General features: G+C 42.0%; 1 protein-coding gene across 8 annotated transcripts in view; it reads right to left on the reverse strand.

Annotated features, from left to right (window-relative positions):
* Nucleotides 1–21,545, reverse strand: part of ANKHD1 (ankyrin repeat and KH domain containing 1) — a 158,700-nt gene that overhangs the window by 108,585 nt on the left and 28,570 nt on the right. For all 8 annotated transcript variants that reach the window (XM_053242848.1, XM_053242855.1, XM_053242854.1 and 5 more), the window contains exon 3: nt 7,264–7,420. In XM_053242848.1, coding sequence (XP_053098823.1) covers nt 7,264–7,420 — 157 coding nt within the window. The remainder of the gene's footprint in view (nt 1–7,263; nt 7,421–21,545) is intronic.

A 21,545-nucleotide genomic window follows, 5' to 3' on the forward strand; every position in this document is an offset into this window, starting at 1 on the left:
TTGCAATTAGGAATACTGTTTTAAGCATAACCAATTTTAAATCAGCAGATTCTAGCAGTTCAAAAAGGTGCTTCCGACAATTATGACAAAACCAAGGATGAACTCCATTGCTCTACTGGTTTCCTATAGACTATAGACTATTGGGTCCCTTCAAAAATCTTTTACTGTCCAGATGAGAGAACACAGTTGTTCCATCCCACCTGATATGTATTGACGATATGGCTGCAAATGTACCTTTATAGATATATTTGCTAAGCTGTTTAATTTCAAAGAGGTCATGTACAGGAACACCTGTTTAATGGTGGCCAGCCTAGGGCAGTAACTATGCTTCTGTGCATGCATTACGAATCTTTTCCATTGGCTCCTATAATTTCTCCTCGTAGACAGCCTTCTATTATTTAGTAATATTCTCTTTAAAATCTGATTCTCCATGCAGTCATCTGCAGAGTCTTTACATCTGCATGCTGCACCTTTCCCTCCTCCTGCATGAGAAGATTCGGGCATAGAGGAAATCTGTGGTAAGTCCCCCTCAAAAGTTTGACTAGCGGAGCAAACCAGGGTTGCCTTTGCCACCATGGTGTCACCAGAATGCACACTGAGTTGACTCTTAGAATCTGTGCTAAGACATGGCTGACTATTGGTTGTGGTGGAAACAGATACAAGAGGCCTTTGTTCCACTGGTGTTGAAAAGCATCCCCCAGAGATTTCTCACCAACTCCTGCATGCAAACAATATTTCTGACATTTTTTTTTGCTGGCAGCAGTCACAGATAAATCCACTGTTGGATGACACCCTAAGTCGAAGATCCTCTTGAGACAGATGCCATTGATCTCTCACTAGCGGTGGTCATGTTGTATCAACCAACTGAGGGTGTCCGCTAATATATTGTCCGCACCTTTTATGTGTATGGCTGCAGGATACAGTCTGCAAGCAATGCACTATTCCCATATCTGCATGCTCAAGTTGCACAGCAACTTGGACACAGTTCCCCCTTGTCTGTTGAGATATGTAATCACTGTTGTGTTGTCTAACTGAACTTGACTAACCGAGTCCCTGAGCATGGGCCTGAAGGCCTTCAGTGCCGTAATTACTGCCAGCAGTTGCAAATAATTTATGTGGTTTTGGGTCTGAGGATTTGTCCACCTCCCTTGGACCTGATATCCCCCACAATGTGCACCCCAGCCTCTCAGGGATGCATCTGTAATCACCCACCATGTTCGTCTTATCAACTGGAATGGAACCCCTTCCAAAAGATTTGCACCTACTCTCCACCATTGCAGAGATTTCAACACTGGCTGTGGAAGAGTCAACTGCTTATTCTGGCTGTCCACATTGGGCTGGAAGTTCTTTAGACACTACCTCTGCAGCAGTCTCATGCACAAACGTGTGTACAGTGGCGCTGCAAGACACCATTAGCCCCATTAATCACTGCACATTCTCCACAGGTTGTACTGGGCAGAGGGTAAACTGTCGGACCAGTCCTTTGATTTGCTGAAAATGCTCTACAGGCAAGTATGCTTTCTTTGTTTCCATGTCTAAAATTGCCCCTATGAAGCTCAGATGTTTCTGTGGTTCTAGCTTTGATTTCTTCCAGCTGATATTGATCCCCAGATGCTTTAACAACTGTAACAGCAAGCAGATCTTCAAATGTAACCTTTCTCTCTCGTCGCACACTAGAAGCCAATCGCCCAGCTATTCCCTCTGCTATTCCCTCTGTCCGCAAATATGCTACTACTGCTGCCATTACCTTTGTGAAAACACACGGGGCTGTTGACAATCCAATGGGTAGGACAGTGTATTGGTACACTGCATTTCCCACTGTAAATCTCAGGTACCTGCGGTGGTTTTCCTGTATCCCCACATGGAAGTACATATCCTTCAAATCGAACGTTTTTGCCCTCTCTTCCTTGTTTAGGAAGGGTAGTATCCCCTGCAATGTTGTCATTCTGAATTTGCGTGTCCACATGTACCAATTCAGTCTGCAAAGATGCATGATCACCCTGATTCCCCCATCCTTCTCTGGGATCTGGAAATAATGGGAATAAAATCTGGAAAGTCTCTGTCCACTGCACTGGGACAATTACCTGTTTCTTTAGGAGCACATGCTCCTCCACTTGTAGCTCTGGGGTTGCTTTGGTGTATTTTAGTCCCGAGAATGGAAGCAAAGTTTTGAATTCTATTGCATAACCAATCTCGATTATTCTGAGCACCCATCGATCTGATGTTATGTTGTGCCATGCTTGAGTATGGCTTGCCAGCTTGATGGAGTTGTTGGCAACTACAAAGCATGTGTTGGGTGCTTTGACAATTATCTGTTGATGTTTGTGCAGTGGACTGTTGACTAAATCAAAGGCTCTGCTTGGCATTGTCCTTGTTAGACCTGACGTTTTGATTTTTATTTCTTTGTCTGAATCCTCTATTTCTTTGGAAGGGTCTATATTGTCATTTATAATCTCTTCTTTCCTGTTGCTTGTATGGTGGCCTTTGACGACCATAAGGGTGATACCGGGAGGACAAAGCTGTTGCAGACGTTGAGGCCATAAAACGTTTTTGCTGTGAACTTCGATTTTTTCAAAGTCTCCATTGTTGTATCTGTATTCTCATTTAAAAGGCCTTTCCCATCAAATGCTAAGTTTCCCGCCCTCTCAAACATGTCTTGTTGCAATAAGGTGGGTCTGCAATAAGCCAAGCATGGCAGCGCATAGTCAACGCAGTAACCATAGCTCAACTCTGTTTCTGCAAGCTGCTGCCCAGTAACTGATGTTTTCTCATAAAGTTTTGTGAATCTATCTTGGAACTCCTCTGGTGACAAATAAGTGGAGTCTTGCAATAAGGTGTCCCATAGGAAATGTTTGTACCTAGCCATGCAGGCTGCAGAGTTTGCAATTCTGATTACCAAGCCAGATGTAGTGTATATCTTTCTGCCTAACATATCTATCTTTCTGCCTTCCTTGTCAGATGGTGTTATATGGCAACGTCCCACCTTCAAAGACAATGTGTAGTGAATCACCATGGAATTTGGCATAGGATGACGCAGTAGGTAAGCATTATCCTCCTCCTGCACCCTGTATAAACCTTCGAAACATTTTTATGTTGGTGTTGAGGTCTGAAGCACCTCCAAGGCTGCTTTAGCCACCTTAGTCATCACTGGTATTATTGGCAGGGTCAGAGGAAGTGAAGATTTAGTTGCAGCCATCATATTATACACTGGATCTTTAAGACTGATCTGCCTCTGGCAACTTCAAGTCAATACCTAACACCTCAGCAATTTCTCTAATAAGAGCATGGTAGGCTTTCAGCTCTTCCGATGGGGATGTTGACATTCTTGGTAGCACATCAGAGGGTGGATCCGAAGGGTGAATGGCCCTATTGGAATCGGAATCCGACAATTCTGAAGTGTATCCATCACCCTCTGCCAATAACGGCAAAGGTGGAATCACAGGAGACATTGTCTTCCTTTTGCTTGGTTCTTTTGGCGGTTCCTTAGGCACTTGCTGCAACTCTGGCGTAGGCATAATTGGTTGCAATGGTTGCAGAACTGGTCATAATGGTTGCGTCCAACATGCAGCTGAGGCAGTCTGAACAGCAGGTGCCGCTAGGTAGATGAATCTCACATTGCACTTTCCACTGGAGGTAATCTGCATAGTCATCTGGTAAGGTTAGGGTTGCAGCATGTCTAAACCCACAAGAATGAGTCAGCTCTCTTTGTTGTTGAATGCCTTGACCTGGTTGTTCACGGCGTCCCTGTGAATCTGCATATTGCATTGGGGACCTCCGTGTGAGGGGCACAAAAGCAGAAGACACAGCTGTTGTCAGTAGTGCTGCAGGGGATGGCTTTCGTCAGGCAAGTCCTAGTGAATTCCGTGTAGGCACTTGCTCCAAACTCTGCAATGGTGACATTAAACAGAATGGTCTCACAGCAGACACACTATGTAGTGGCGACATTGATGGGATTTTTGGATGCACCATCAGATCATCATCAGTGTCTTGCTCAACGTCAAGGCCAGTGCTCAAGAAGCCATGAAACATCGACCCTGATGGTGTGCTAGAAGTGGAGTCTAGCATCGACAGCAGTGAATTTGCAGTATTTTGGTTCAAAGAAACCTCTTCATCCTGGTCAGAATCCATCGCCATATCCATTAACTCCACCCCCTTCTCTACTCTAATGCTCTGTTGTGGAGTGGAAGGGGACTGGTACTGGAGTTTGTGATGGGGACAAATGGAGGAGTCTTCTCGATGTCAACGCAGCTAGCTGCTGCATCAATGTAGATGTTGCTGCTCCTTTTGTCAACCGTGTCGACTTCAACGTTGCCTTCTTTGCAATCTCCCAATGTCAACATCGACATAAATGGTGAGGCTTCGGTATTGCAGACTGTCTAAGTCCTCGACATCCTAGCCGCAGTTTGGTGCTTCGATGTCAGCAGCCGCTCTTCTGTCTCCCTTGTCGGGCTATAACCCTGCACCACTGTTGGGGATGGAGTTCCATTCCATGTTTTGCTGTGGTGCTTATTTGTCAACAGTGAAGCGGTCTCCTCTCCTGAGGTGAGCTTCTGCTTAAAAAAAAAAAAAGTTTGTGGCTTGTCTTTGAGACCTCCTTTGGTCTTCAAGGGAAGACCAAAGAAGAGGCAGAGAACAGGCTCTGTCTGCACCGACACCGTTGTAGACTGCGTCACTGGAGCTCCAAGCACGCTCAACATCGAGCTTGAGTGAGTCTCCAACGTCGACGGGTAGCTTGGTTTCTACAGTCTTAATACCTCATCGTACGACGACGCTCGAAGATACAGTGCTCTGTTTTTCATTGTTTGGAAAATGAGCAGCAGATTTTGCAAGCAGAAGTATTATGCTGCTCTCCAAGGCACAAGAAGCATGATTCATTGACATCTGTAGATGGAAGCTTTGCACGGCATTCTACACATCTTTTAAATGTTTTCTTTAACTTCATGACGTTAAGGAGTGGCTGGGGGCGAACACCCTGCAGTGTCCTTTTACAAATCCTTTTCCAAGTCCTTTTTTTAAAAAACCACAACACACACAACCCATCCCTTTACCAAAAGAATGGTCTAAACCAATTCTGAGGTCCAATTGTTCCGAAAAATCAATCCTGAAAACTCACTTGTCCTTCCTATTTCAACTAATCCGAGGAGCCAGTACCGAGGTATTGACACTGGCCGTCAAATAGAAACTGAGGAGATGGAGCCCTCAACTGCAGTTTACAACGGAAGCACGGAGCACCTTTCACACTAACCAGTATTTTAATGCATACGCTTCTGTGGGTTCATTCATTCATTTGATGTCTATACCGCCCTTCCAAAAAGTGGCTCAGGGCAGTTTACATAGAGAAATAACAAATAAATAAGTTGGATAATAAATAAGATGGGTTATAATCCACTGCCTCAGATTCGGGGTTAAAGCAAGAATGCTCATTTACAGGCAGGTACTAACCATCCTTGCTGTCAACCTGCATCTGAGGAAATTGGTTATAACCCAAAGAAGCTTATGCTTTAGAATACTGATTAGCCTAAAATGGGTAGGCAACTTTGGCTCTCCAGTTGTTGCTGGAGCAGTTGCCATTTATTTTAACTTGGGATGAATGGAGTTGTAGCTCAGCAACAGCTGGAAAACCAAGGTTGCTGATCCCTGTTCTAAAAAGGTACTACCTTATTTTTTAATCAACTAACATTGCATATGGCCTATTTAAATCCCAAATCTGTATCAAGATCACTTTTGGGGTTGTGATAAATATAGTTCCCCCCACCCCCATTAATAAGCTGGTTTAATGCCAAGTGTACCACAATGAACACACAGCATGAAATTCATTATTCTTTTCAAGCAAAAGTTTTTCCTTTACTAGAAGCCTGCAAATAATTAACGACATAGTTAAAGTCAGTATATGAAATTCACAATGTGCTGTCACCCTGTAGTGGTGGAGGGGGAATGGTGAGATTGGGAATTCTGACCATGGTTGCACACCCCTAGCCCACAGTGAGAAATGCTGCATCTGTTTAACTGTGTCTTATTTACCATGTGCCCTCAAGTTCCTGTTTCTCAATACACTGCTTATTTCATTTCTTTTCTTCAGCCACCCTGACTATCGTCTCCATCTTTCATTTTCCTTACTTCCTGAGATTACTCTCCATTCAGTTCTCAGTCTGCCCTATAAGCACTCCCAGCCAAGCCAACTCTCTTCCTTAACTAATGTGGACATTTCTTCTTCTCAGAACTTCCTCCAGCTGTTCAAATGTTTGTGAATATTCCATTACTCACACCAGCTCAGTCTGTTAAGAAGTTTCACTGCCACATCCACACAATACAGATTGTATAATACTCATTTTAAGCCACCTGTCAGAATTTACTCCGTGCTCCAAACTGCCTCATTCCCACCAACTACACATTAACCCAATTTTTAAGAAGGCATGGAACTGTACACATAGTACTCATGGCATAAATGTGCCATGGCAATGCATAATATTTTATTAGATTAATGCAGTGTAACTTCAACATTTAGCGTATTTTACCATTTAGTAACTCCGTGTAACTTTATCATTTTTAGTAATAGTCCAACTTATGGCAACTATTACAGTTTTAACCATTCTTAATTTTAATTCTAGTTTTTTACCACATATGAAATCATTTTCAGCTATATTACTACTACTATTTAAATTCCCCTTCTATCTTTTCTGTGCATTTTATTATGGAAAAGTATGTTTAGCGGTTTTAGTTTCTTAGTAGCTATTTCCTTTTTGTAGCTTGTTTCTTTTTAAATTGTAATCATTTTAAATTTTAGCCTTATGCAATCACCTCTATCAACATGTAACTTTTCTCCAGTATTACCTTCATTTAATGTGTAATTTTATGCTGGTCTCTGACTGTAATAAAGCTTGATTCTGATGGCATAAATGCATTATGCAGGAACAGATTTTAGGAACAGCCACCATGCAGAAGTCTGACAGTCTGCCCCATGGTGTTAATCCATCTCCTCTACTTGAGCCTTCCATCTCAACTAAAGAACATCTTTTCAGAGGCATGAAAGAGATATGGCTGCAAGCAGATTTTTTTTGGCAAGGTGGCAAATGGTCAACAATTCAGTGTTTATTTCTGCTCCTCATACATCTGAAATTAAAACCTAGGCTTAGCTACACTGCTGAAACTTGCTGAGCAGCACATTACAAAACGTTTGATATTAACATTTTATCACAAATGTTCAGCATTTTAAATCAAATGTAGATAGAACCAAAACAAGTTTTACATGAACTCAATACATACTTGTCCACTTGTCCTGCATTGTGATTGTTCTCTGCTCTCATCCGTGTCAATGCAGCAGCAGCTTCATCCAATGCACAGCTGACAGAAGAAGTCAATCTTCGGAGCACCTCAGGATCTGCGAAGGCTTTACCATCGGCAGTGGACAATTTACCAATCCCTTCAGCGTATGTTCGTTCATCAATCAGGTTAGTACGAAAACCACACAAAAAATGCAAAGACACTATTTTAAACTTCAGCCACATGCATGATTAGTTAAAGAAGTCAGTTGCAAACATGCCAGGAAATTAGAAGCTTATTTGCCTCTAGAAGATCAGGAGGTTTGATTGTTACACTGGAAAAGCAAACGCTAACTTTGAAGTCCTAAAGTTCTCATTACATGCCCTTAATTCCAACTCTTTTTTGTTGTTGTAAAAATCATCCTGAGCTAAATACAATAGGAATGGAGAAAAGCTCAATGGCATGTACATTTAAGACTTCAATGGTTTTAATCACTTAAATATATCTACCAATTTGCAGATAATTTAGCAAAAACTAAAAAAACTACAGTCAGATGCAAATGTATATGCAAAGGACAGAAAATGTAACATGCCTGAATTTGGCAATACACACTAGTTTTCCAAAAGCTTAGAATACCCAGAATTGTTCTAGATACTTTTAACCTTTTCTTGAAATGTAATGTGAAAATGTTTGCTATTTCTATATTTTGCTTTTAAAATATTTCACAAGACCTAATGACTTTAATTTCATTAGAAGTACAGATATGTACATGCTCATTTCAGAGCTTACATAATTTTATCAGCACTGTATCTTTTCTATTAAAAAGAGGATTGTACCTGAATTTTCTAATACATTTAGAACAAATGTTACCTTCTAAATATTTCATCATTCAGAGATCTTAAATTGCCTATTTTAGAAATACAAAACTTCAACCAGTTGTATTCACACTGCAGTCATAGTGAAAGTAAATAACCATGCCAAATTATTTGGAATAATTAAAACTTCAGCCAAGTTAGCCAAGTGATATCCAATTATCCTTGCATACCATGCTTAGTTCATTCTGATTTTTAAAAGTGAGAAATATATGTTTAAAAAGTCTGGCAGTTTAATGGTGGAACTCTCACAAGTTGTAAGGCTGTTTTTTTTAAAAAGATGCATTTCTTGCTTAGCCTTCTTTAACCAAACCATTTTTAAAAATCAGAACAAATTAGCCATGGTGCAGAAGAGCTGTTCATTATGAACTATCTGAAAATCAGAAGGAATCCAATAAAAATACACTTACAAGATCCATCTGAAGAGACAATGTATATGTGCTCCACTGTGTATGTACTCCATACACAATTTTTTATTGATCCTAGGAATCCTGGGCTACATTTGCACAGCACAGAATTCAAGCACATACATTGTTTATATTACATATTTATACTGAATTTTAAACAATTCCACAATGTTCTGAGACATTTGTCAACCACTGATACACTTGGCTCTTTATTTGAAAGCAGCAGGCACAGAGTTAAAAACTAGCATCTAGTTTGAAAAAAAAGCGATATGGGGAGACACGATAGAGATGAAAAAAATTATGCATGGAGTAGAGAAAGTGGACAGAGAGAAATTTTTCTCCCTCTCACAACACTAGAACCAGGGGTTATCCCCTGAAATTGAAGGCCGGGGATTTTAGGACCAAACAAAAGGAAGTACTTTTTCACACAGTGCGTAATCAAGCTATGGAATACTCTGACACAGGATGTGGTGATGGCCACCAACTTGGATGGCTTTAGAAGGGGCTTAGACAAATTCACGGAGGTCAGATCCATGGGTCTATCAATGGCTACTACAGGCCACCTCCCGCTTCAGAGGCAAGATGCCTTTAAATACCGCTTGCAAGGGAGCAACAGCAAGAGAGAGGGAATGCCCTCACCTCTTGCCTGTGGGCTTCTCAGAGGCATCTGGAAGGCCACTGTGTGAAACAGGATGCTGGACTGGATGGGCCTTGAGCCTGATCCAGCAGGGCTGTTCTTACAATACATAGTATAGGAGCTAGAACTCCTGAGTATGACATTCATGAGCATAACCACAGGATAAAATGGTTGAAGGAAAGTGGGGGGGGGGGGAGAGAGAAAATATATTGCCCTAAATATGTAGTTCACCTGAAGCCTCCAATTATAAGTCCACAGATCACATATTTCCATTTATTCCTGGGCACCACTCCCAGAAGGCTAGCTCTTATTTGACTGAGTGGTCAAATGAAGTATTCCAAATAGAATAAAGGCTGGTTGAGATGCCACACTTCCCTAACGAGCTTGTAGATTTTCCACAAGCCAGTGAAGGTGCCTCTTAACTCTGATCTGACATTCTAAAGAACCTTTGCATTTATTCTCAACCCCACCTCTAGGTATGTCAGGCTCCTATCAGTGTCACTGCACAGAGCAAGGCAAATGAAGTAGTCAAAGCTCAAAGGAATGAGCTTTGAAGCCAAGTGGGGAAATCTGATCATGAGGACATAAGGACAGCCCTGCTGGATCAGGCCCATGGCCCATCTAGTCCAGCATCCTGTTTCACGCAGTGGCCCACCAGATGCCACTGGGAGCCTACAGGCAGGAGTTGAGGGCCCTGGTGCATAATGTCAGTGATTGAGCCCTTAGGGAACAGTGACCATTGCTATCAGCCAATTCACAGCAGAGATTTATGACAGAAACAATCCATCTGGAGCAGGGCTACTCAATTTCACCCTTCCTTCAGAAGATGCTGGTCTACAACTCCCATCATCCCTGACTACTGGCCGCTGTGGCTGGGGGATGCTGGAAGTTGTAATACAAAAACATCTAGAAGACCACAATTGAGTAGGCCTGATCTAGAGTGACTTTGCAAAGACACCTGGCAACTGAGGGACCTTATAGCAATGTTCCCAATCTTTTTCATCCTGAGACACACATTAAAAACTAAATTTGGGAGCACACTGCTCCCGTAACATTTTTCATGGTGGCAAAAGAAGCACACTTTTTATTTAAATATTTTTTCATGTAATCTTTAAAAACTTCTGTTTCTTCATTATAAGAAAAATGAGATAAATCTGGGAGAAATGGCATCCTTCTGAATTTAAGATTCGTGCTTCACCAAGCTTAAGGCCTAGTTCTACTAGACACAACAAGAGATTAATGCAGGAGATCCATGCTTGGTTCTTTGTAGTTTCATTTTCCTTTCCTTTAAAAAAACAACAACAAGCCATCGAGGGACAGGGATGTCAGAAGTGCAGCATTTGGGGTGGGAGGAAACGATTTTCCTTTGTGATGCTCTCCCCAACTATACTAACCACTAAGTCTTCTCTAACAGAGTAAATAGCACTTGAGTGCAGGCTGGAATTCACCCACAAAAAATGATGCAGAAGGAAGCACCACTCCACGTGCCATGACCTTCATCCAATTACCTCACTTTTTTTTTTTTAAGGTTTATCTCAATATAAATAACCAATTTAAATCAAGACCAGGCATTTAAAAATCCACTTGCCAGTGGCAAGTGCCCCCAACCCTCTGATGAGTAGGACACCCAGGACCACACAGACCTTTCCACCACTGTTCCCTCTAAGGCGAGCACATGCTCACAAGCTTTTGAATGCCTGCTCAGTTCAATTTAGATCCTGCTCAGGTTGAATCACGAAGGCTCCATTCCGAATGCAGGTGCGCACACATTGCCTTGATACTGCCACCCAGAACAAAACTCATTCTGTACAGAGATGAAAACAATTAGAGGGACTACTGCTTTCCACTGCCACTTCTGAGGTGGTAAGAAACAGCAGGAAGAATTTCTGAGCAGTAGAAGGTAGCTCCCACTGCTTTCTACCTTCTTCATATACCAGTGCAAAATGGCAGAAGATGCACTTCTCTCCTAGGACTTCTGCTTGTGCCAGAAAAAGTTCAGAGGGAGAACCTCAAAGAATGGCTGGCTGTGGGTCCTTGATCAAGGCAATTCAAATCATGATTTAAATCACCAAGATAAAAACTCAGTCTAATCACCGATTTAGATCAAGTTTCCCACTGATATTTCTTCACATATTTCTTAAATAGTGAAAATATGATTGCTAAAAAATGTTAGTTTACAACCCAGGGCACAGACACCACCTAGAAAGGTGTATTTTTTTTAAAGATTACTTGATTTTTTATAATTGTGTTAATAGTACATATCTGGTTTTTAATGTAATTGATATATTTAATCATTAACTGTGTAAAGGACCTGCATCTCTTGGTTGCACTGTTTGCACTAGACACATTTTTTTTTCTTTTTATTCAATGAAGGCATTTCTTCAAATATTCCCAGATAGAGTGTCTCCTATGTCCAGAAGGTATAACTGTGCTAGCCCTAATTCAGACATTATGTTGCATGAATTTACAGATGGTTATACACTCATACATGTTTGTGTGAATGACTGTACCTGCATTTATTTTAAAAGTGAACCTGGATACAGGCCCCTCAAATGCATGGTACAGATAGGAAGTGTAGTGCTGTACCAACATAACATGTGAATAGGGCTAGTTTTTCTGTGGCAAAGTGTGGGGCATTATAAGAAGCTGTTTACTGAATAATGCCTTCCCTTTAATTTCCCTTTAATATTCCACTGTTTTTCTACTTCACCTCCTTTCTTATACTATGTCTGACTTAATGCCTCTGCCTACCACAAAAAAACTGCCCTACTATCCAGCACATGTGCAACTTTAGTCTACTTAAAGAGAGACCAAGGCCCATAAATTTTCAAAAGCAAGAGCTGGTAATTGCTGGGCATTCCTGGTAGACTAGAGCTATTTTCACAAGATGAAACTGAAATGAATGCCCATGTTTGATTGGTAGGTAACTCAATGTACATGAGAGGAAGTCATTAATTCATTTTTAGGAGAGCAAGTGTTGGTATAGCAAGTTTGGGATGAGATTCAATTTTAACCATGTTATATTTTTTTACATGTCAATTTAAAATTTTGTATTTACTTACGACTCTAAAACACAGATTTTTAAAAATCTGATTTAAATGAAGTGTCTTTTTATAAAGTTTACTGGTTGTAGGTAGATTGCATCTTATTCTAATGCAAAAAGAAGGAGCACATATTTTATGGGAAGTGACTGAACAAAGTATTGACAAAAAACCAAAATTGCCATTGAGGGAAAGGAACAAAGTTACCTTCAGAACTTTACTATTACCTGTACTTCACAACTATGTAAAATATCCCAGTATTCTGAAACCAACAATCCCAATTTGGCAACTGTTAGACCGTTAACAGAATACATGCATAATCAGAGAAGTTAAATGTTATGAATAGTTCCAATCCAGAGTTTCTAGAACCATTTTGTGCTTAAGAGCTAGTTAGGTTATGTTTATTCATGATTTCGTCACTGCTTCAATACCTACACTTCTGCACAAAATGCCCCACAATCTCCAGCTAAATTAAAATCGAAGCAAAATTGTATCATATCCATTCTCAGAGTTAGTTTTTGGAGTATAAATGCTTAATTGTATGCAGAGTTCTACAGGACCTTCTATTTTAGTTACAGCAGAATTTCATGAAAAGGGTAGTTGTTTGCGAACAAGCTAATGGCAAGTGTACTATCAGAGACAACTCAGATTTTCAGCATACTAGTCCCACAATCTAGCTACTCAGCCATTGTTCTCATGTAGTTACCAACATCTGGACTTTCAATTATAATAAATGCAGTACAGGTGGCCCTCGTTATTCTTGGGGGTTCCATTCTTACCTATAGGCATGAATACAGAAACGGAATAATGAAACCATACCTCTATGGGAATCCAGGGGTTAGTTTCCTGCACACACAAAAAGGGCTGGGGGGAGGGGCAGAAATAAAAACAGAAGTACCTTGCTCTCTAGTTGCCTTAAGTGGCGCAATGGGGAAATGCTTGACTAACAAGCAGAAGGTTGCCGGTTCGAATTCCCACTGGTATGTTTCCTATATCGGGCAGCAGCGATATAGGAAGATGCTGAAAGGCATCATCTCATACTGTGTGGGAGGAGGCAATGGTAAATTCCTCCTGTATTCTACGAAAACAGGGCTCTGTGGGCACCAGGAGTCGAAATCCACTTGATGGCACACTTTCCCTTTACCTTGCTATCTAGGTCTCCAGCAATGCCCACTCCCAACTCCTCTGATTTTTTGCAAAAAAAATCACAGGGGTGGATTTAAGAGCCACAAAATGGCTCTGCACTGTAAAATGGCAGCAGGAAATGACATCGCAAGTCATTTCTAGGTCATTTCCGACCACTTGAAACCACAAATAAGTGAATGTTGCCTATTTTTAATACCACGGATAAAGAAACCAAGTCTCTAAAATCTGTCTGTGGATATGTGGAACCATGGTTGCTGAAACCATGGATAAGGGGGGGTCACCTATAGTTATACAGTTGTGGTACTTGGCTTATTTCTTCTTTAAAGCAAGTTTATCTAACTGCAGCAGACTAATTTAGTCTGCTGGAGAGACTATGCATCATTTCAGACTTGTCTGAAGTCATGCCAAAGGCTTAGGCAGAAGTATTGGGCTTTCTACCTCAACCATAACATAACCAAATACTTTAGGGACAGCTCACATAGGAGACATTTCTTCTGGCCAATTCAGCTGCATACAGCCGGATTCAGGAAAACAGGTCAGAAACTGCCAAATTTCAGCAGTTTTACAGAAGTTTCCAGGAAAAGAGATAAACTTGTGTACTCAGTGTCAGTGCAGCACACTGCACTATGGGAACTATTCTGCTGTGTTTGTACTCACATTATGGGGCAGCAGGGGGGGTTACAACCATCAGTTGAAACCAAAGTGCAAATGTAATACTTCCCTCACATATGGAATTCTTCTTCAGACCCATGCCATCTCATTAAGTTCAGCTCCTTCAACTATCACACCAAAAACTGGTCTCTTCAAGATCAACTAAGAATGAACAAACCCAAATTGGACAGGTTAATCAGCTTTCTTTTGGAAAGCTGAATAGCCTAAGGACAGGTACACACCTAACCCTTAAACATGGTTAAGGGAACAAGAGCAGGTGATGAAAGCAGACACTCTCTTGTCCAGGCCCTTCCCTTGAGGGGACCTCTTAACCTTCCAACATGGTCTCTCTGGACAGAGCCATCTAGATGCAATACTGTCGTAGTTTGACAATAGGGCAATGGCTCTTGCACAGTGTTCAGTTTTGGAGCTAACTACAACTAAGTGTTATGCATGACACTTTCACTAACCACTCCTACATCTCAAGTAGATTCCAAACGATGTCATTTGGAGATTGTTGCTCGTCAAACAGGATTATTGTATGGGGTCCTACAGGGCTCCATTCTATCTACATGAAACTGCTGGGAGAGATCATTAAGAGGTTTGGTGCAGGGTGTTATCAATATGCTGATGACACCCAAACCTATTTCTCCATGTCAACTTCATCAGGAAATAGCTTAACTTCCCTAAATGCCTGTCTGGAGGTAGTAATGGGCTGGATGAGGGATATCAAACTGAGGCTGAATCCAAACAAGACAGAGGTAATTGTGGGAGGTCGGAACTTAGAGCAGGTACAATGTATAGGAGATACTGCCTCAACCTGGTTTCTCAGGTTGAGGCACTGGCCAGGAGGGCTTTTTATTGGCTTTGGCCAATACTCCAGCTACATCCATTTCTGAAGATAACCTACCTTAAAAGCAGTGGGGCATATGCTGGTAACATCCACACTTGATGACTGCAATACACTCTACATTGTACTGCCTTTGTACATAGTCCGGAAACTGCAGCTGGTATAGAATGCAACAGCCAGGTTGGTCTCTAGGGTTACCTAAAGATATATTACACCCTTAAAAAAAAGAAAAAAAGAAACTACATTGGCTGCCACTGCCAATAAGTTCCTGGGCAAAATACCAAGTGTTGGTTATTACCTATAAAGCCCTGAACAGCTTAGGTCAAAGGTATTTAAGAGAATGCTGCCTTCTCCATGAACCCCGCTGCTTAATATAATCATAAGGGAGAGTCCAGTTGCAGTTCAGTTAGTGGCAACTCACTAAGAGTCCAGTTGCAGTTCAGTTAGTGGCAACTCACTAAAAGAGTCCAGTTGCAGTTCAGTTAGTGGCAACTCAAAAGCAGGCCTTTTCTGGGGTTGCTCTGGAAAATGCTTCCTTACAAAATTAGAGCCTCTCTTTCTCTGGATGTTTCTAAGGAGGATCTGAAAACATACCTGTTTAGTCACACTTTTAGTTTATACAGTAGTTTTAAGTTTTACATTTTAAACTTTTTATCTGTATTTTTAATGGTTTTATTTATACTTAAGTTTTAATGGTTGTGCTTTTAGATTATGAACCACCCAGAGCCTTACATATGGGGTGGTATACAATTATGCTAAATAAATAAATCCTTTAGCACCAAGTCACTGCTTTCATATCAGTGCCTTCTGTGGTTTAAGACTGTGATTTGGCACCAACCAAAGTTCATGAAAATATCAGTACATTAACCATAGCTCTAGCTCCACAATTAATAAAAGTGGGAGCCCACATAAAACTGCATAATCAAACCATGGTCTGTTGATTTGGAAGCATTACACCTGCACCAATCCCACGTCTGCCTCATAATTACCCATGGCTTACCACTAATTAGAGTATGCTCATAGCCTAAGAGCTGAGATCTTGGTTTGAAGCTGGTCACAAATCCTAGGTTACAAGGATACTCTGATTAGTCTTAACAAGCAGTTTAGGTTAAGGGAAAAATTCATGTACTAGAGGAAAGGGATTGAGATCCTACAATCTGGTCTCTTAATTTAAGTCACAACACTACCTAGGGGGTCATATTCAGAAGGTGATGCTGGGGGATGCCTGCTCCACCCTCTGGTCTATGGGGTGCCACAAGGATCTATTCTGTCCCCCATGCTGTTTCACATTTACATAAAGCCCCTGGGAGAGGTCATCCATAGGTGTGGGCTGTGGTGTCATCAATATGCTGATGACACCCAGCTCTACCTATCTTTTAAGTCAGCAGACACTAGGGAGGCAGTGGATGCTCTGAACCGGGGCTTGGAGGCTGTTCTGGACTGGATGTGGGCAACAAGTTGAAATTCAATCCAGATAAGATGGAAGTGCTCTGAGTTGGTAGAATGGATCATCCGAGTAATGAGATTAATCTGGTCTTGGAAGGGGTCACGCTCCCTCTGAAAGACAAAGTCTGCAGCTTGGGGGTGCTTCTGGACCCAACACTGTCCTTGGAGGCACAGGTGGTGGCGGTGTGCAGAAGGGCCTTTTACCAACTACGGCTCGTACGCCGGCTGCGACCCTACTTGGAAAAGTCGGACCTGACCTCAGTCATTCATGCGTTGGTAACATCCAGATTGGACTACTGTAATGCACTCTACGTGGGGCTGCCCTTGAAGACTGTTCAGAAGCTTCAGCTGGTTCAGAATGCTGCTGCAAGGATGCTCGTGGATGTAAGTCACTTCACAAGTATTACACCCATCCTGCATAAGATTCATTGGCTACCTGTCCGCTTCCATGCTAGATTCAATACGCTGGTATTGACCTTTAAAGCCCTACACAGCTTGGGGCCGGGGACCTGTCAGACCACATTCCCCATATGAATATGCCAGGGCCCTCCGCTCAATCTCAGGCCCTACTCATGACCCCACCACTAACAGAGATCCAGTTGGCAGGGGCTAGAGACAGGGCCTTTTCGGTTGTGGCCCCTCGGCTTTGGAACGCCCTCCCCGAAGACCTTCGCCATGCTCCCGCCCTCAGTGTTTTTTTAAAAACATCTTAAAACACACCCTTTTAAGGAGGCTTTTTACTGCTCCATTACTGTTTTGTTATATCTGGTAGGTTCTTTAGCTTTTTTATATATAATTTTCAGTTTTAATTTGAATCTAATAATTGTGGTTTTAGTCTGACTTTAAAAAAATAGTTAATTTTATTACTTTTATTGTATCTATGTCTATTTTATTGTGAGCCACCCTGAACAAGTAGTGCACAGGAGGGACGGGGTATAAATATTATAAATAAAATAATAATAAATAATTAAAAGTCAAGGGTCTAGAGATGCAGATTCAACTTCTACTTCTTTTATTTATTTATTTATTTATCTATTTACACAGTCAGACAGGTGTTATTGACTGGTTTGTTTTATCCAGACATCAGGTCCCTCCCAAGTACCTGGGATGCCAGAATTTTATTGTCAATGTTGTTGCTGTTGTTATAGATATTGTCGCAGAATATAGGCTGTTCCCAGTAAAGCTGCTTTCTGTAATTGGCTGATGGTGATTTCTGTGGCCCCTATGGTGTTGAGGTGCTCTTCAAGGTCTTTTGGAACTGAACCCAGGGCGCCAATTACCACTGGGATTATTTTGGTCTTTTTCTGCCACAGCCTTTCAATTTCAATCTGTAGATATTTGTATTTTGTTATTTTTGCTTATTTCTTTTTCTTCTATTCGGCTATCCCCTGGTATTGTTATGTCGATTATTTTAACTTGTTTTTCTTTCTTCTCGACTACAGTTATATCTGGTGTATTGTGTGGCAGATGTTTGTCTGTTTGTAGTCGGAAGTCCCATAATATTTTTACATCTTCATTTTTGACAACTTTTCCAATTTTATGGTCCCACCAATTCTTGGCTACAGGTAGCTTGTATTTTTTGCAGATGTTCCAGTGTATCATCCCTGCTACCTTGTCATGCCTTTGTTTGTAGTCAGTCTGTGCGATCTTCTTACAACAGCTGATGAGGTGGTCCACTGTTTCATCTGCTTCTTTACAAAGGCGGCACTTGCTGTTTGTTGTTGACTTTTCTACTTTTGCTCTTATTGCATTTGTTCTTAGTGCCTGTTCTTGTGCAGCCAGTATTAAACCCTCTGTTTCTTTCTTCAACTTGCCATTCTTAAGCCATTGCCAGGTCTTGGTGATGTCTGATTTTCAACTTATATTGTGCAAATATTGACCATGCAAGGGCTTATTTCTCCATTTTTCTGCTTGGTTCTTGACTTGTTCTTTCTTGTAGGCCTGCTTTGTTTCATTGGTGTTGAATAGTTTCGCATTATTGACCATTTGAAGTGCATCTTCTTCACTGTCCTTGATATATTCTTCAAGGCTTCTTTTCTCCTCCTCTACTGTTTGATGGACTTGCAGAATTCCTCTTCCACCTGAGCTGCAAGGGAGGTATAGCCTATCAACATCACTGCAGGGGTGCAGAGCAAGATTGATGGTCATGATTTTCCTGGTCTTACGATCTAGCGTCTCTAGCTCTGCCTGGGTCCAGTCTATTATTCTTGCAGTGTATCTGATAACAGGTATAGCCCAGGTGTTTATGGCTTGTATGGTGTTCCCGCCATTGAGTTTGGACTTGAGGATTTTTCTAACTCTCCTGATGTATTCACTTCCAATTTTTCTTTTAACTTCAGTGTGTGCGATGTTATCAGCCTGGAGAATGCCCAAGTATTTCAATGTTCTTTCTCTTCCAGGTTCTTGATCTTGCTTCCATTGGGCAGTTCTATTCCTTCTGTTTTTGTTATTTTTCCTCTGTTCATTATTAATGCAGCACACTTGTCTAGTCCAAACTCCATTGCTATATCGCTACTAAATATACGGACAGTGTTTAGCAGTGATTCAATTTCTGACTGGGACTTTCCATACAACTTCAGATCATCCATGTACAGCAGATGGTTGATTTTACTTATTGTTATTATTTCGATTTCTATACCGTCCTTCCAAAAATGGCTCAGGGCAGTTTACACAGAGAAATCATAAATAAATAAGACGGCTCCCTGTCCCCAAAGGGCTCACAATCTAAAAAGAAACAGACAAGACACCAGCAACAGTCACTGGAAGTACTGTGCTGGGGGTGGATAGGGCCAGTTACTCTCCCCCTGCTAAATAAAGAGAATCGCCATGGTATTAGGTGCCTCTTTGCCCAGTTAGCAGGGGTCTATCAGACGCATGCTTCTATCAGACTCATTATGTGATTAATAGACATCCCACCTCATAAGTTCTTATGGAAACGAACAATACAGACCGCAAAGCATTTTACAGAGTACAATAAATAGTAATCTGTACCAATAAGAAATATTGGATATACCACGAATGGTTCTTTCTATGCAGTGTAGAGAGACAGGTGGAGCCATCACAGCTAGCGGTGAAACCACTAGCAGTGCAGCGGGCAGCATGCCTACGAGCCCAATGTGGCTGGTGGTGGAGCAGACTGAGGCGCAGCCGGGATTGGTGCACCTGACTGTAGATGGTCACTGACTCTGCATGGGGCTGACGGCTGGGACGGCGACAGAGGGGTACAAATTGCTACTGGCTGCCCTATCAGCAGCTGTGGCTAGGTGGGATGTTGCGGATTGTCCACTCTCCCTGGCAATTGCAAGAGCAGCATGTTGCTGCAAACCACCTGGATGAGCAGGCGCTTGCTTTGGCTAGTGGCCGGTTGCTTTGCTTTTGCCCTCAACTTCTTTTGTTATTCTTGTGTTTATTTTTATGAACTGCCTAGAGCCTTTGAAGTTAGGCAGTATATAAAATAAATAAATAAAATACTTAACTAGCTGGGCCAGGCGTAGAGCATCTGCGCCTCTGGTCGGCACACCCACTACCACTCCCCCACTGGCATGCCCGGTTTCTGGCTGACTGGCCACTTTCCCACTCTGCCTGCTGCTCGCCTCCACCCTGCAGTTTCTGGCCACCTTCTACTCCCGCTAGCCAGGCCAGCCCGCTGCTGCTGCCTGCTCCTGCCGGCCAGACCGGCTGCCACCGCCATTGTCTCCCCGTCGCTATCCCCCAGGCAGCTGCTTGCAAACTCTCACGAGAGCTGCCATGCATGGGATTAGTAACAGGTACGGTTGTTGTTGTTGTTGTTGTTATTAATTTGATTTCTATACCACCCTTCCAAAAAGGGCTCAGGGCGGTTTACACAGAGAAACAACAAGCAAGATGAAACTCTGTCCCTCAGAAAGGGCTCACATTCTAAAAAGAAACATAAGACAGACACTAGCAACAGTCACTGGAGGTACTGTGCTGGGGATAGACAGGGCCAGTTACTCTCCCCCTGCTAAATAAAGAGAATCACCAAGGTAAAAGGTGCCTCTTTGCACAGTTAGCAGGGGTCTACACGCAAAGCTGTTAGTTCATTAGCTCGTTTAGCCGTCGTTATGGCTATAAGAAAGGCTTTTTGTCAAGGCCAAGAGAACCAATGATATGCTCCATTGCTTCACTGGAATTCAAATAGGTGGATTTAAGTTCATGAAGCCTTTTAGAAAAGCTCTATTATCAGGGTGTGAGAAGAGTGTTGTGCCTTCCCAGCCAAGATGTTTTGATGAGAGTGCTGCTAGATGGACTTTCAGTAACACATTCACCAAATCCTGAGATTTCAAGGTTGTCAAATAGAGAAGAACCTCTTTGATTGTGGCCTGCTTTGGGGTTAAAACCTCTGCGTTTTGCATAGTTTTTGAAATGCAGCCACTTTCTCAAGTAATTACATCTCATGGAAGGCTCTCTTTGGTTAAGCAATAGCTTTGTTAGAAGCCTATTCAACATGCAGTCTTTGTAGGAGTCGAGCGGGCTGAGTTGGATGTTGTTGGAAACTCAACCATCTCCCTGATGCAGTTTCAGCATTCCTGGGGTAAGTATGCCTGTTTCGTTTTTGTGTTTAGAATGGCACCAATGTAGCTTATAACATGTACAGGTTCTAGGTGAGACTTTTTCCAATTGTCTTGGAGGAGATCTAATACATACGACGTATGAGAACATAACAGCCCTGCTTGATCAGGCCCAAGACCCAGCTAATCCAGCATCCTGTTTCACACAGTGGCCCACCAGATACCACTGGAAGCCTACAGGCAGGAGTTGAGGGCATGCAACTAGTTTTGGTCTTTTGATGTTATGAGCCAGTCATCCAAATAAAGGCAGACTGCAATTTCCTGCATTCTCAGGTGACCTAGCATGACCACCATGCACTTGGTGAATATGCTGGGAGCGGTGGAAATGCCAAAGGCTAATAACTTGTATTGGTATACTTGTTTTATGGTGAAACGATATTTTCTGTGTGCCTTCCTGATGCCAATGTGAAAATAGGCCTCCCTTAGATCCAGCGTTGTAAGCCAGTTTTCTTGATACAGAAGAGGTAAGATCTCCTGCAATGCTATCATTCAGAGTTTTTTCACATAGGCAAATTTGTTTAAGTGGTGAAGATCCATAATCGATCAGATTCCACCTCCTCTCTTTGGTATCTGAAAGTACCAGGAGTAAAAACCCTCCCATCCGTGTGCCCACTACACAAGGGCAGCTGCACCCTTTGCTAGCAGC

The sequence above is a fragment of the Hemicordylus capensis genome, chromosome 4 (assembly GCF_027244095.1).
Source record: "Hemicordylus capensis ecotype Gifberg chromosome 4, rHemCap1.1.pri, whole genome shotgun sequence".
NCBI lineage: Eukaryota > Metazoa > Chordata > Lepidosauria > Squamata > Cordylidae > Hemicordylus > Hemicordylus capensis.